This window comes from Suricata suricatta, chromosome 3, assembly GCF_006229205.1.
Source record: "Suricata suricatta isolate VVHF042 chromosome 3, meerkat_22Aug2017_6uvM2_HiC, whole genome shotgun sequence".
Taxonomy (NCBI): Eukaryota; Metazoa; Chordata; class Mammalia; order Carnivora; family Herpestidae; genus Suricata; species Suricata suricatta.
This window is the reverse complement of record NC_043702.1, coordinates 42,375,124-42,388,744: the sequence shown is the minus strand read 5'-3', so window position 1 is coordinate 42,388,744 and position 13,621 is coordinate 42,375,124. Positions and strand designations below refer to the sequence as shown.

At 40.8% G+C, this 13,621-nt stretch overlaps 1 protein-coding gene across 4 annotated transcripts in view; it reads right to left on the bottom strand.

The window, feature by feature from the left end:
• NEMP2 (nuclear envelope integral membrane protein 2) overlaps window positions 1-13,621 on the bottom strand; it is an 85,032-nt gene that overhangs the window by 23,566 nt on the left and 47,845 nt on the right. For 2 of the 4 annotated variants that reach the window (XR_003906565.1, XM_029934234.1), the window contains exon 1: window positions 5,913-6,310. The exons of 1 other annotated variant lie outside the window; for it this stretch is intronic. Coding sequence is in view for 1 of the 3 variants with exons in the window: in XM_029934234.1 (XP_029790094.1) it covers window positions 5,913-6,021 (109 nt within the window). In the remaining 2 variants the exon portion in view is untranslated. Of the gene's footprint in view, window positions 1-5,912; window positions 6,311-13,621 lie in introns of those variants that run through there. One more of the 4 variants, XM_029934236.1, reaches the window with a different exon arrangement.

The following is a 13,621-nucleotide window of genomic DNA, read 5'->3' as shown; positions in this document are numbered from 1 at the left end:
TCTTGAATGTATCATAGATAAACTGCTATATAATGATTGCCACTTCAGATAGCTGTGAAATTAGGGGATTAACTAGTTGTTACTTAACCTTCTAATTTCTGTATAAGTCTAATTACATGAAATAGAAGTTGGGGTTCTGATTTTTTACTTTGCTTATCCATTTGGAGTGTCATTGTAACTACTGTATTGTAAATGATGGAAAATAATTGCATATGTTAAAAAAATAGTGTTATATTCTAAAAAAAAAACCAAATAAACACTTGAAAACAATAAAAAAAAAAAGAAATGTTAAAGGTGTTAGCTGGCCTTTCCTGATTGGGCGTTACAAGGGTGGTCCCTCTTGCCTTGGGCAATGTGTGCCCGTCTATTGTCTCATGGAGTCAGTTTCAGACCTGCATCCTTACAAGCCCAGGTCGTGATCTGACAGTTCCTGAGTTGGAGCCCTGCGCTGGGCTCTGTGCTGACAGCTCAGAGCCTGGAGCTTACTTCGGATTCTGTGTGTGTGCCTCTCTCTCTGCCCCTTCCTAGCTCTCTCTTTCTCTCTGTGAAAAATAAATTTAAAAATTTTTTAAAGGATTATTATCTATTGCCTGAGTGTGAACACTCTCTCTATAAAATAAAAAATAAGTAAATAAATAAATACATAGAGATTGTTAACGAGGCTGGACTACTGCCTTCCTAGAGATAACAAGATTTTCTAATTGTAGATTGTTTATAAAAGTTATCTTTCCTAGGTCTCTCCTCCCTTGAGTAATTTCTTCTAGAGACATTTCATTATTTAGTTTCTTCTTCCTCCATCTCCACCTAAGGGTGGAAAGTAGAAAACAGAGCCAGCTTATCTGAACTCATGGGCTGTTCGAGCCTTGGCACCTCAAGACCTGAAGTCTGTGAAGCTGTCAGATGTCTACAGGTATCATTTATTCGTGTGGCCTCAGTCATGCTGGTTCATTCTGCTAGGATGGACTTCCTGGTGGCAGAGGTAGGCAAACCCAAATATATCACAATGATACCAACAAAATCCCTTCACAATGCAATCAAGAAAACAAAAGGGAATTTCTGGAGATTTATAAAAACTTAATAATCATCATCATCTGATGAGAAGACAACAATACCTACCTAGGGACAGCTACTGCTTCCACCTGAGGCTGAAATAGGTTTCCGCCCTAGAAGGTGCCCCATAACCTGGGTATTCCCTGATTCCAGATCCAGAGAAAGATCTGGAAATGGGGCTATCCTGGCTCTGCCTCATCTCCTAAGAACTTAGGAGTATCCACAGGGCCAGCCCAACATGCCATCATTACAATGCCTACCCCAGCAAGTCTGCAACTCAAAGCCACAAAATGATCATCGCCTTCCAATACTCCCTGCAATCCTCAGCAGGTTCTCTTGATTCTGCAATAATAAACCTGACATCTGTAGAATGTATTTCTGGACAATTGTGCCCAAACTGCTAAGACAAAGCACCATTATTTATATCACCAAGAGATCCGAGTAAGAGCTGTTGGGGCCCAGTAGGCCAAAAAACCTCCTACATGGCACAGGAGAATCTATATAAGTGACCATTAATGGCTATGCCTCCGGGGTGCAGGTGAACTATTTGGGAAGTTGGGGAACATGTCAAAAGACTGTGAAACAACATTTGGCCTCCTGGGCTGCGCATGTGGCTTCTGTTCATCCAGTCTATGATTTTCTCATTGCTTTGCAAAGAGGCATATACTTTTAGGCTTTGAATCAACTTGGGTCAATCAGTAACTCCAGCCTTCCCTTATTTTTTGTCTCTAGTTCATCGTCTGCTGTTGGAGGTAAACACAAACCTCTGTCAAAGATTTACTTCTTAAAGGATAAGTATCTTGCCCAAGAATAACTGCTGAAGGGCCTTAAGAAATGTAAATCTCCTAAAAGAAAATTCTTTAGGCTCATCTTATGATTAAAAACAGACTTGTTAGGGAATCCCTCCCTTGTAAGACTTATTTGTTCCTGTTATTTACTACAGTCCTGACAAGAATGACCCTTTCCGGAGCATGTCTTTACTTCAAGGACCTTGAACTGTCTAATTATTAAAGAAAAAATGTAACCACCCATGGTATATAAGACACTATCTTAGTAAAACGTGGCTTTTTACCACCATTCACGTTGTCTGTCTTCTTTCTTATAGATATTGCGCTGACACCAACTCCCTACTTGGGACCTTTCAACTGGGGTGCGTGGGCTGGTCCCCCACAAAGAGTTATCTTCCCCAATGAGATTCCTTAGTTCATTTTCTCTTTTTTTTTTAAAAAAAATGTTTTTAATGTCTATTTATGAGAGAGAAAGATGGAGAGACAGAGCATGAGCTGGGGAGGGCAAAGAGAGAGGGAGACACAGAATCCAGAGCAAGCTCCAGACTCTGAGCTGTCAGGACAGAGCCTGATGCAGGGCTCGAACTCACAGACTGCAAGATCATGATCTGTGGGGGTACCTGGGTGGCTCAGTCAGTTGAGCATCCGACTTTGGCTCAGATCATGATCTCACGGTTTGTGGGTTCAGACCCCACATCGGGCTCTGTGCTGACAGCTAGCTCAGAGCCTGGAGCCTGCTTCGGATTCTGTGTCTCTTTCTCTCCCTGTCCCTCCCCTGTTCACACTCTGTCTCTCTCTCTCAAAAATAAATAAATGTAAAAAAATTTTAAAAAAAAAAGGTCATGATCTGAGCGAAAGTCAGAAGCTCAACAGACTAAGCTATCCAGGTGCCCCCTTAGTTCATTATAAATACCACTCAGTTCAGGGGCGCCTGGATCATTCAGTCCATTAAGAGTTGGACTCTTGGTCTCAGCTCAGGTCATGATCTCACAGTTCCTGAGATGGAGGTCCTATGTATGACAGCTCCCTCTCTCTCTCTCTCTCTCTGCCCCTCCCCTGCCAGTGTGGATACTCACACCTGTGTGCTCGCTCACTCTCTCAAAATAAATAAATACTAAAAATTTTTTTTAAATACCAATTTATAAATATCAAATTAATCTAATTTTGACACTGCATAGCTTATATAAAAAGGGATAGATGGGTATCACCTGCTTTAACTAATAAATTACATTCAAAATTACTCCTTTGTACTACTTTTGTTATTTCTTAGTTTTCCTAATGTAAAAGGATATATTTAAGTTAAAGAATTTAGTCATACATAAGGTAAAAATGTTCAGTCAAAACTTCAGAAAAAGGGCAGGTAGTACTTAACCCTACTTATAGACTATGCTAAAAATAAAAAGCAAACACTCCTCAAATCCTAGCAGATCTTAAACAACTTCCAACATAAAAATATTTCAGCAATGTTGTTTCTAAAAATTTAACCTTATGTGACCCTCATATGGGAAATAGATATCTTCAGATGAAACTATAATATAAAATCGCTTATTAAATTAGACTGCCATTTTCTTGACCTGATCTATCACTGTTTTTCTTTTGGGACAAAGAAGGGGAGGGAGAAAAATAGGAAAAACAAAAAGAAAAAAACAACAAAACTTAGCTCCTGAAAGGTGAAAGGAAGAAGGACTTTTCTGGGTATTATTCTGTAAATTCCTATTTTCCAAGAAGTTAGCATGGAGCACCAAAATTACAAAGGTAACTTCCTGATTCTAGTAACCCTAGCTTCTTTTAAGTGGACTTGAATATCAATCTTGATTTTTATTTCTCCAAGAATATGCATAGAGAATGAATCTGAAATTAGCACATGCTGATATACATTCAGGCTAATTTTAACTCTGAGTACTGATTTTTCTTCTCCAAAGATGAACTTGAAAGCTGTGGTTTCAAATGGCCTATTGCTAGATAGTTCGAGCCTGGGAACTCAACCCAGTGGCCTGAACTTGTTATCACAGGACAACAGGTGGGTCTCGAGGGCCCTCTCCCACTGGCTGAAACTATGAATAACTCTTCCTTTCAGCTGGACGACGACCAGATTCTCCTGTGTCATTTGCCCCTGACTTTCATCCAGATAGGGTGACAGAAAGCTGAACTTGCTCTGGATGTTCTCTATTGTACAGAAGGGCGTGGAGTTTTAGGACACTAAGTTCCTCTAACCCAAGCTTCTCATGTTACAGATGGGCCCTATTTTATGAAAGGGAGTGCCAGCGGTTTGATCTCAGGGAGACTCATAAAACCACTCTGGGAGCAGCAGTGTTCCTTAGACCTAGTCCAGTCCAGAGGTTCCGCTGTGCTGTCTTTGGAACCCCACAGGACCCAGCATGCTCCATGGCCTATGCTGAATACCATATCTGGAATGGCAAGTGTTGCTTAAGGCTATGTAAGTTGCCATTTTTCTTAGCTGTGGGCTAGAATCTTATCAACTCAGTGGGCATCCTGCATGTCTCGGGCAGAACAGTAGCTCTGATAAGCATTTATGTAGGTCCTTGGCTAACAAAATAGAAGAAGGAATAGTTAATACTAAATATTGTAATAGACATATGAGAAATATAGAGTTAAGTGAAGCAAATAAAAGTGAGGAAAATATGGGAAGCCATTCAGCAATAGAACAACTTTATTTTTTTACTCATGAGAAAACCATGGTCCATAAAGATTATGTGCCTGGACCAAGGTAAATTCTACAAGTGGGTGGGGAAATGTAATGAATGACTAGAACTCAAGGTTCTGGGTGTTGGTCCAGAATTACTTAGAATTTTCTGGCTGCTGCTATTCTCAGAAACCCTCCCTCTTAGACACATCTGTGATTTATTTTGTCATCAGTAATATAGACTGATTACATTTCTTACTAATAAAGCCTGCCTTTCCTCATCTGTAAAATGGGTATGCAAATGGTACTTGCACCCATAGTGTTACTATAAGTAGTAAATAAGATTATGCATTTAAATCACTTTTAACACATAGGCAACACTCAAAGAATGTCTATTCAATGAAATCTGGTATCGAATGGTTCCCCAAGGTTTAAGTCACTGCAAGATTCCCAAGAGTTGGCAGCTCTGGCTGAATCAGGTAACTGTCTCATCCTAGACAAAGAATCTTGATCTCATTGCTGGACGTCCTATACCGGGCTAAAGGACCACACTTGGATGACTCCCTTGCAAACACTGGTGGCCAAGGAAAGAAGGAGAAGCAGGTGGACAGAAATCCCAGGAAATCTTTTAAAGGTTTTATGTGGGGAGTGGGGATAAGCTCATAGCATACCACCAGTAGTTCTGGAGTTGGAACTCACGACCTCCCTTCCGTGCAGGACCTTGAGAGCACTCCACAGGCAGCCGCTAACAACATGAGGGGCTACCGTCTCGTTTCCTCTGTAACACCGCGCACCCGTTAAACATCACAACAATCCTGTCAAATATGATGTTTTACATGGGACCACTAGCGTGACTTGCTCAAGATCACAGAGCTAGTAAGGGGCAGGGGAATTTCGGTCAAATTCTAAAGCTAAAGCTCTTCTACAGAGTCCAGAGTAATAGCTATATATTGAAATACTGAGGTTTTCAACACAATACGATGTACTAAAAGTCTGTGTTGAAAGTCGGGAGACCAGGGTCAGCTGTGCCAGTGACCAGCGGTGTGACCTCACAAATTTAAAAACTCTCTGAGCTTTGGTTGTTGCTTCGTAAACGAGGAAATCGGGCTAGACTGGACTTGACGGTTGCTTCTTGGTAAATGAGGAAATCGAGCTAGAATGAGCCAGACGCTTGCTTCTACTCCTAAAACCATAAAAGTGTCCAAGTGACAGCAAAGGGACCAGGGAAGGGATGTTGGGCCTGCCCCGGGTGCCGGCCACGCCCGGCGAGCCCTACGGGACGGGGAAGCGCCCACTGGGCTGCCAGCGCCTCACCGCCGCCGCGGCCGAGGGCAGGGAGAGCGCCCTCGCGGCGCAAGGAAGCGGGAGAGCCTGGGAACCCGGGAGTCCCTGGGTGCGCGTGCGCGCCGGCCGCCAGTGACCGCGGTTACCTGACAACGCCGCCGCCGCCTCCTCCTCTCCGCGCACCGCGCCAGCTGGCAGTGCGGACATGGGCTGCAGCCAGATTAGCAGCCACCACCGCCCCAGGGGCGGCCGCATCCCGCCCCGGGACCGGCTCCGTACCCCCTTTCGGCCTGTAGTAGCAGAAATGGCGCAAGGCCTACGAGGAGGCAGAGGGGGCGGCGACACCCGCTCTCGGGAAAGGCGGAGGCCCCGCCTTTCCAGGGCGAAGGAGGAGTCTGCACGATGCTTTGGCGGTAGCTCGCGGCTGCGGACGACGGCTGGCCCAGGCCTGGGGGCTCCCAGGAGCCCTCTCCCGGCCCCCACCGGCCACGGGGCTTCCGGGCCTCGTCTTCCCCTGAGGCAGTTGGGCCGTGGCCCAGTCCCGTCGGTCCCTGCGCCAGGGTGGAAACTGCGGCGCCGGGGGGAGGGGGCGCTCCTCTGGATTTTGCCTAAAACTTCCTGACCCGTGACCTGCGGGGTTTTAAGTCTCAGTTCTCAGAGGTCTCCTGAGTGATGCCTCTTGAAGGGGAAGGCCCTTCAGGAACAACTCCCCCCGTTTTTTTAACAAATAAAAATCAGGTTTTTTAGTTTTCCTTTTTTCCCCCCATTGTCCTTTTTGTATGTAACAATAACAAACTGGCCATATGGTTGCTTAAGTAACACTTGTATGTCCAAACTTAAAAACACACCACATTTCAGTATAAAGAGGCTGTAAAATGGTCCTTCACCGATACAGCATGTCTTAAGTTAGCTTGCGTTTAAAAAAAAAATTCAGAAAACTGATTGGTGGTTGCCAGAGGGAAGTGGTGGGGAAGGCGGGCAAAATGGCCAAAACAAACTTCCAAGTATAAGATAAATAATACAAACTTCCAAGTATAAGATAAATAAGTTCTGGTGACGAAATGTACAGTATGTGACTAAAGTTAACAATATTGTAATGCCTATATGAAAGTTGGTAAGAGTAGATATTAAAAGTTCTCAAGATACACACAAGTTTTTTAAATTATGTCAGGTGATGTAGCTTTACTAAACTTACTGTGACGGTCATTTTGCAGTTTATACATATATCAGTCATTATGTTGTCCACCTAAAACTAACACAATAATATGTCAGTTATCTCAATAAAACTGGAAAAAATATCTTGAGTGGCCTTCATATTGTTAATTAGTATAGAACTTGCAGAGTTAAGTAATATTGTATATACTGTATCTTTTTTTTTTCTTTCTAAAGAACAGAACTTCCTCAGGCCCTAGAAACCCATTAAGGTGATTCAATATTTCATACCAAGCATTTATTAGAACAAAAGTTCGTTTCCTCTTTTCTAATTCTGGTCTTCTGGTTATGTACCTCAGAGAAGTCAATTGTGACAGAAATCATCCTCTAAAAATAACAGCTTCATTTTCCCTAAAGGTATGAGTAGTACTCACTAGACTTACCCTGGCTTCAAAGTAAGGTTTAACCAACTGTTCTCAAACCCTGGCACCGTGTGTACACCCATAGATGGTTTGGGAAGTTCAGAAATCTCCTTATAAGGAACTCTTCAAGGGGATGAGTTTTACAAATAAACTGTTATTAATTAAACTTCCACCTTGTCTGACCCTGCAGACTGTCTCCAGAGAAACGGCAGAGCTACTGATCCAAGTGTGAGGTGTGCACTCGCCTCTTGCACAATGGCTTTTTTTTTCCTAACCACATTCATTTTGGTTTAATTTCGGATAGCACAGTGAAAAGTAGCTAAAAGAAACGGGTAGATTCTTGAATAATAAATGTGTTTTCCAGCAGCGGTATCTGGTAGAGGAAAGAGCAGGCAGCAGAATAATACATATTTAAATTACTTATAAGGTCTGGTGATGAAATGCACAGTATGATGACTAACGTTAGCAATACACGTAATGTACATTTAAAGTTGCTAAGAGTAGATCGTAAAAGTTCTCACCATACACAAAAGTTTTGCTTTCTATCTTTCCATCAGAAAATAGAGAAAAAGTTTGTCCATTAGTGGGTCCAGTGAAGTGAGAAAGTTGTAGTTGAAATCACCATTAAACTTGCCAAGAGGATGTAAAACAGTTGTAACTGGATAATAACAACAGCCCATAAATTTCTACACCCAAAAAGATGATTAAAAAAGGAAAAAAACCATTGCCTCTTACAGCGGTTGTCCAGTCCTGGCACAGACCTCAGCGGTGGACTTCAGGCAAACAGCCCACATCCGCCTCTAACGTGGAATGATGCACTATCGCTTGGGGGTCTGGATCTCATAAGTAATGAAGAAGTTGGCACTTTTTCCAGAATGCCATCAGTGTGGGTAATAAGTAAATGTTTAGCGATGAAAAATGCAGATTCCCAATACATGCCCTCTAGAGACTGATTCAGTTCATCTCGGGAAGGGCCAAAATATGCCTTCTTAATATGTGCCCCAACCAATTCAAAATCTTTAGAATTAAGCTTTGAGTTTTACAAGTTTCATGTGTGACAGGAAGTAGCTTTTTCAGTAAGTTTGTAATCACAGCTAAAATATTGCATGTGTGTACTTTTTGTAATTCATTTTGCTATATTATGACATGTCTTTGGGGGGAAATGTATAACATAGAGCTTCCTTAATATTATTTTAGTGACCTGAGTTTTTATTATCATTTTATTTTATTTTTTAACTTTTATTTACTTATTTTGAGGGAGAGAGAGAGAGCAGGAGCAGGGTAGGGCAGAGAGAGGAGAGGGAATCCCAAGCAGGCCCTGATATGTCAGCATGAAACCCAATGCAGGGCTTGAACTCTCCAACTGTGAAGTCATGACCTGAGCTCAAACCAAGTCAGATGCTTAACTAACTGAGCCACCCAGGGGCCCCATGACCTGAGTTTTTAAATTCCATTTGACGATTTCCACATGGTGTGAAAAAGATTATAATTCAATTTTCAGCCTCTGCATTTTTATTTCCAGAGTTCTTGTTCTTCATAACTAATTAATTTTCTGTAACTGTCATAGTGTTATAATCAGTCATTATGAATCAGAAGTAAAATTTAGCTCATGTCAGGAATTATTTAGGAACTTTCACTTGGTTTCTAGGTAGGTAGAACATTTAATTAAATGAATTAGAATAAAATAAAGGTCTACTACTTTGAGCTCTTTCATAAAGAAAGATTTGGTCTTTTACTGCAATGATACCTGCTAATGTCATAAAGATTAAATAGGCTAAATGTCATAACTTCTTTTTTTAAAATTTATTTATTTTTGGGAGAAAGTGAGTAGGGAAGAGGAGCAGAGGGACAGAGAGAGAGAGTGAGAGAATTTTTTTTAATGCTTATTATTTATTTTGAGAGCTACAAAGAGAGCACAAGTCTGGGGAGGGACAGAGAGAGAGGGAGGGAGAATCCCAAACAGGCCCTGCGCTGTCAGCACAGAGCCAGTGCAGGGCTTGAGGTGATGAACCCTAAGATCATGACCTGAGCCGAAACCAAAAGTCAGACACTCACCTGACCAAGCCACCCAGGAGGCCAGAAAGAGAGAGAGAGAGAATCTTAAGCAGTTTCCACCATCAGCTTAGAGCCTGACATGGGGATAATTTCCATGACCCTGGGATCATGGCTTGAGCCAAAATTAAAAGTCAGATGCTCAAATGACTAAGCCACCCAGGTGCCCCCATAACTTCTTTTCAGAAGTTCCTAGTTTTAGATTTTACATATAAGAGAAAGAATAGAAACCACCACCACCAATAGGCTGTTCAAGACCTCTTCATAAAAGAAAAAAATTTAAAAAGTTGACTTCTTGGATCATGTTTTTCTTAGCATATTTCATTTAGGAAATGTTTTGAAATTGACTTCCCATATACTAGTTCAGTAATTTTAGGAATAACTCATGTCAAAACTAAAAGAGAGATAGTTTTTCAGTATGAATAAATGATATTAGGAAGTATTAGAATAAATATGATTTATAAGAAAGATATGTCCTCTATACCAAATTAGTAAACTTCGTGGTAAAAAATAATTGGTCAAATTCAATTCAAATGTTTCAATTCAAATAGACAGATGTGGAATTCTTTTAAAATAGTAGTTTTCAGGTCATCTGGGTGACTCAGTTGGGTGGGCATTGAACTTTGGCTCAGGTCATGATCTCATGGTTTGTGGGTTCGGACCTTATGTCTGGCTCTGTGCTGACAGCTCAGAGCCTGGAGCCTGTATTCAGATTCTGTGTCTCCCTCTCTCTCTGCCCCTTCCCCTTTCCTATGCATGCGTTTTCTCTCTCTCTCTCAAAAATGAATAAACATTACAAAAATTTTTTAAAAAATAGTAGTTCTCAGGTTTTGGTGTGGATAAGAGTCTCATTTCCAAACATTCCTATTCAGTAGACCCAGTGTATAGTCTGGGAATCTTGATAATTCTGAGGCAAATAGTCTTTTGTCTATCCTATAATAAAGTTCTGTTCTTTAAAAAGAAAAAAATATTAAATAGTGATGGATGACTAGTTGATGATGGCTAGATAATAGTATCTGTGAAAGAAAAAAAATTGATATATTTGGTTAATCTGAAAAAAAAAAGACTGAAGAGTTAGAGATTTCTAAAACTTAATTTAAGGAACCAGGATATAAAAAACTGGAAACCAGTTATTATGTTTTCAAAGAAAAGAGCAATCTCTTACCTGAATAGCATCCAATCCTACCACTCCATATCACCTGCTTCCTAAAGAAATTCTACCAAAATTTTCTTTGCTGCCAACACATCCTTAGGAAGGATTTTTAATTTGGCCACTCTCTACAATCTAGGTCTTCCCCCTCCCTCATTGGAGCAACTTCTAGTAAAAAGATTATAATGAGATAATTATATTTCAGAATCTATTTTTCTTTCAGGGAAAGCTATAAACTGCAGATGTCCTTTTAGTTTAAATTCCTTAACTAACATTATTCGTTATTTATTGACGATGATAAAGATTTGTGTATGATTTAGGAGCCCTTCAATTCAGTTAAAACAGGGATTTTCTCTCTTCTTGCTTTCAATTCTTGATCACGAACTTACTTCAGAATGCCTCCAGTGGTCACAGTCTATCCAGAAAATTCCTCAATCTATTTATTTTCCTGTGTTTTTAGAAAGAACTGAAATATTTTTTTAAAAGGGCATGTGGGGGCTGGGAGATGAAGATAAATATAACAGAGTCTCAGATTTTGTTCTTCTGCTTATATGTTCTCCCTCCCCACCCCTCTCTTTCTCTCTAAATCAGATCTAAATAGCCTCTTTTTTCAATATTGCTGTCTCCTTATATCTATATCTGGCTAGATCCAAGTATATTATGGAGTTGTTACAAAGATATTTGACTTCCCTTATTTTTCCAGGATGTTACTGTTGATCGTGGGAATGGAAACAAAGTGTAAACAACTATCAGGAAGATATTTATAATCTTTTATTTATAATAAAATAATATTTTATTTATGAGGAAAACTGACACAAGAGAGTGTGTCCTGAAATGCTTCTATATCATAATCTTAATTTCTAGATTAGTCATGTGTTATGCCCAAGTTTCCAATATCGCCCCAAAAGAAACCAGAGACTACCAGGGAGACTGAGTAATGCATGCAAAAGCAAAGGGCTTTATTAGGGGCTTAAGCTCAGGCTCACAGACTCCACTAACCCACTGGCCATGTGGAGAGCCCCGAACATGGCAGTGTAGGGGCTTTTTTAGGAACGGGGCATTACAGGAAATGACAACAGAGGCACAGCGATCCATTCCCTACCTCCTATCAATACTGGCAGTAGTGGGAGCCAATCACAACATTTAGAGTATCGACCAATCACAGAGTGGGCCCAGGACCCTCACATAGGGCGTGACTAAGACCCTCAAGTAGGGCGTGACTAGCCTCCATCTTTAGGCCCGCCCCTCGAAAGGTCAAAGGTGTTAGCTGGCCTCTCCTGATTGGGTGCCACAAGAGTTGTCCCTCCTTCCCTGAGCAATGTGCACCCTTCCATTGGCCAATGATACTGAGAAGCTGGCACCTTGGCCTTTAAGTATAGGGGAAGCCTGAATCAGACCTGCGTCCTAACACATGCTTCAGTGGAGATTATGGAAAGTGAAAACAATTCAATTAATTGCTTCTAGTTTTTGCTAATGTTATTGATCACATTTTGTCCATAAAGTCTATTTGCTTGACATTTTACTTGCATTAAGCAAAGTCTGTAAAGCTAGATAAAAAAATGATTATTCAGTACACTTCAGGAACTTTCCTTCTCTGCTGTTATTTATAGGCCCTGTCCTTACTGACATGGTCAAAAACTCCACGTATATTATCAAAGTATGTATTCATTAGGATGTTTCCAGCTACCAGTTAGAGAATTTCCAAATAAAAGTGTCTTAAACAATGGAGACATTTATCATGTCACAGGGAAGTAAGTCCCAAGGCAGGTTATTTCAGCAGCTTAAGCATGTTATCGAGGTCTCAGGCTGTTTTCAGCTCCTAACTTCACCACTCTTAGCTTGACTGTAAGCTTTTCTCCTCCTCACAACTGACAAAGGCTGTCATTGCTTCTGCTGCTGGGTCCTCACACAACTGTGACCAAAGGCAGGGGGCACCAACTCCCCTTCCATCTCTTGAATAGACGAGTAAAGCCATTTGTAGAAACCCTCACCTTCACCTTCCCAGCAGAGACCCTGGCTGGTCCTATTGGAGGTGACTGGCCCATGCCCTTCCTAAATGGGGTAGAGTGAGAATCTGGCATTTTCAGCCTCCATGGTGGGACGTGGTTTCACAGAAGGCAAAGACTGGAATAGCAATAGACGGGGGGGGGGGGGAATCACTATGGTGATATTTCTGACAGCTTCCAAATGGCTTTCAGAGGTTTCTGAAAATGGTAATTGAAATTTATGCTGGCTTAATAAATGAGTTTTATTCATTATTCCAAACTTTGATAATGTATTTTCTTTTTGAAATTTACACATGGACTCAAAATGGGAGTTGGTTTTGTATCAAGCAAGTATTTTTCTTTCTATTGCTCTTTTGTAGATTTATATAACATCTTTATTCCAAAACATTGCATTTCCTAAGTAGCAAATATTTCCTATTTTAATAATGAAAGAGAAGAAAACTAGACAAAGGAATATAGGTTATTATAGGGAAAGTAAGGGGACAGTAAAAAGAATGGCAGAAAAGGAAAACGAGGAAAGGTAGAGTAGACTGAGCAGTCACTGTTCTGGATGATCTAATGCAACAGAATTCAGTTAACTAGGTCAATTGCCACTTGGAATGAAGGGCAGGATAAGCCATTAAGACTCTGTAGGAAATAGAAGAAAAGGAGGAGGGAGTTAACTCCTTTTTCAGGCTTGCATTCTGCAGGTTAGAATCTGTCTGTCCCAACTACATTGCAGGTGTGTCCGTAGAAATGCATTTTCATATGGGTTGGCACTCCTTTTTTTTTTTTTCTTTTTTCCCTTAAAGGTGTTTTGCCTAACAACAATGCTTAAAATAATCTGTCTAAATATTTAAGGCTCTTAACTTGTGTTCACAATAATTAAAGATAAATCCACTAATATTTCCTGGATTTGTTTTAGGATTGAGAGGTTACTCTTCCTGCCTTCCATTTTACCAATTCACCTGGTTCTTTTTTGCTTTTTCCTAGTTTTCCCCCTTTCTAGTCCTTGCCAGATACTATAATCATCAGAAATATTACAGGTTCTTTTTAACACTTTATTGATCCTGAGTAATACACAAGAGAGAATT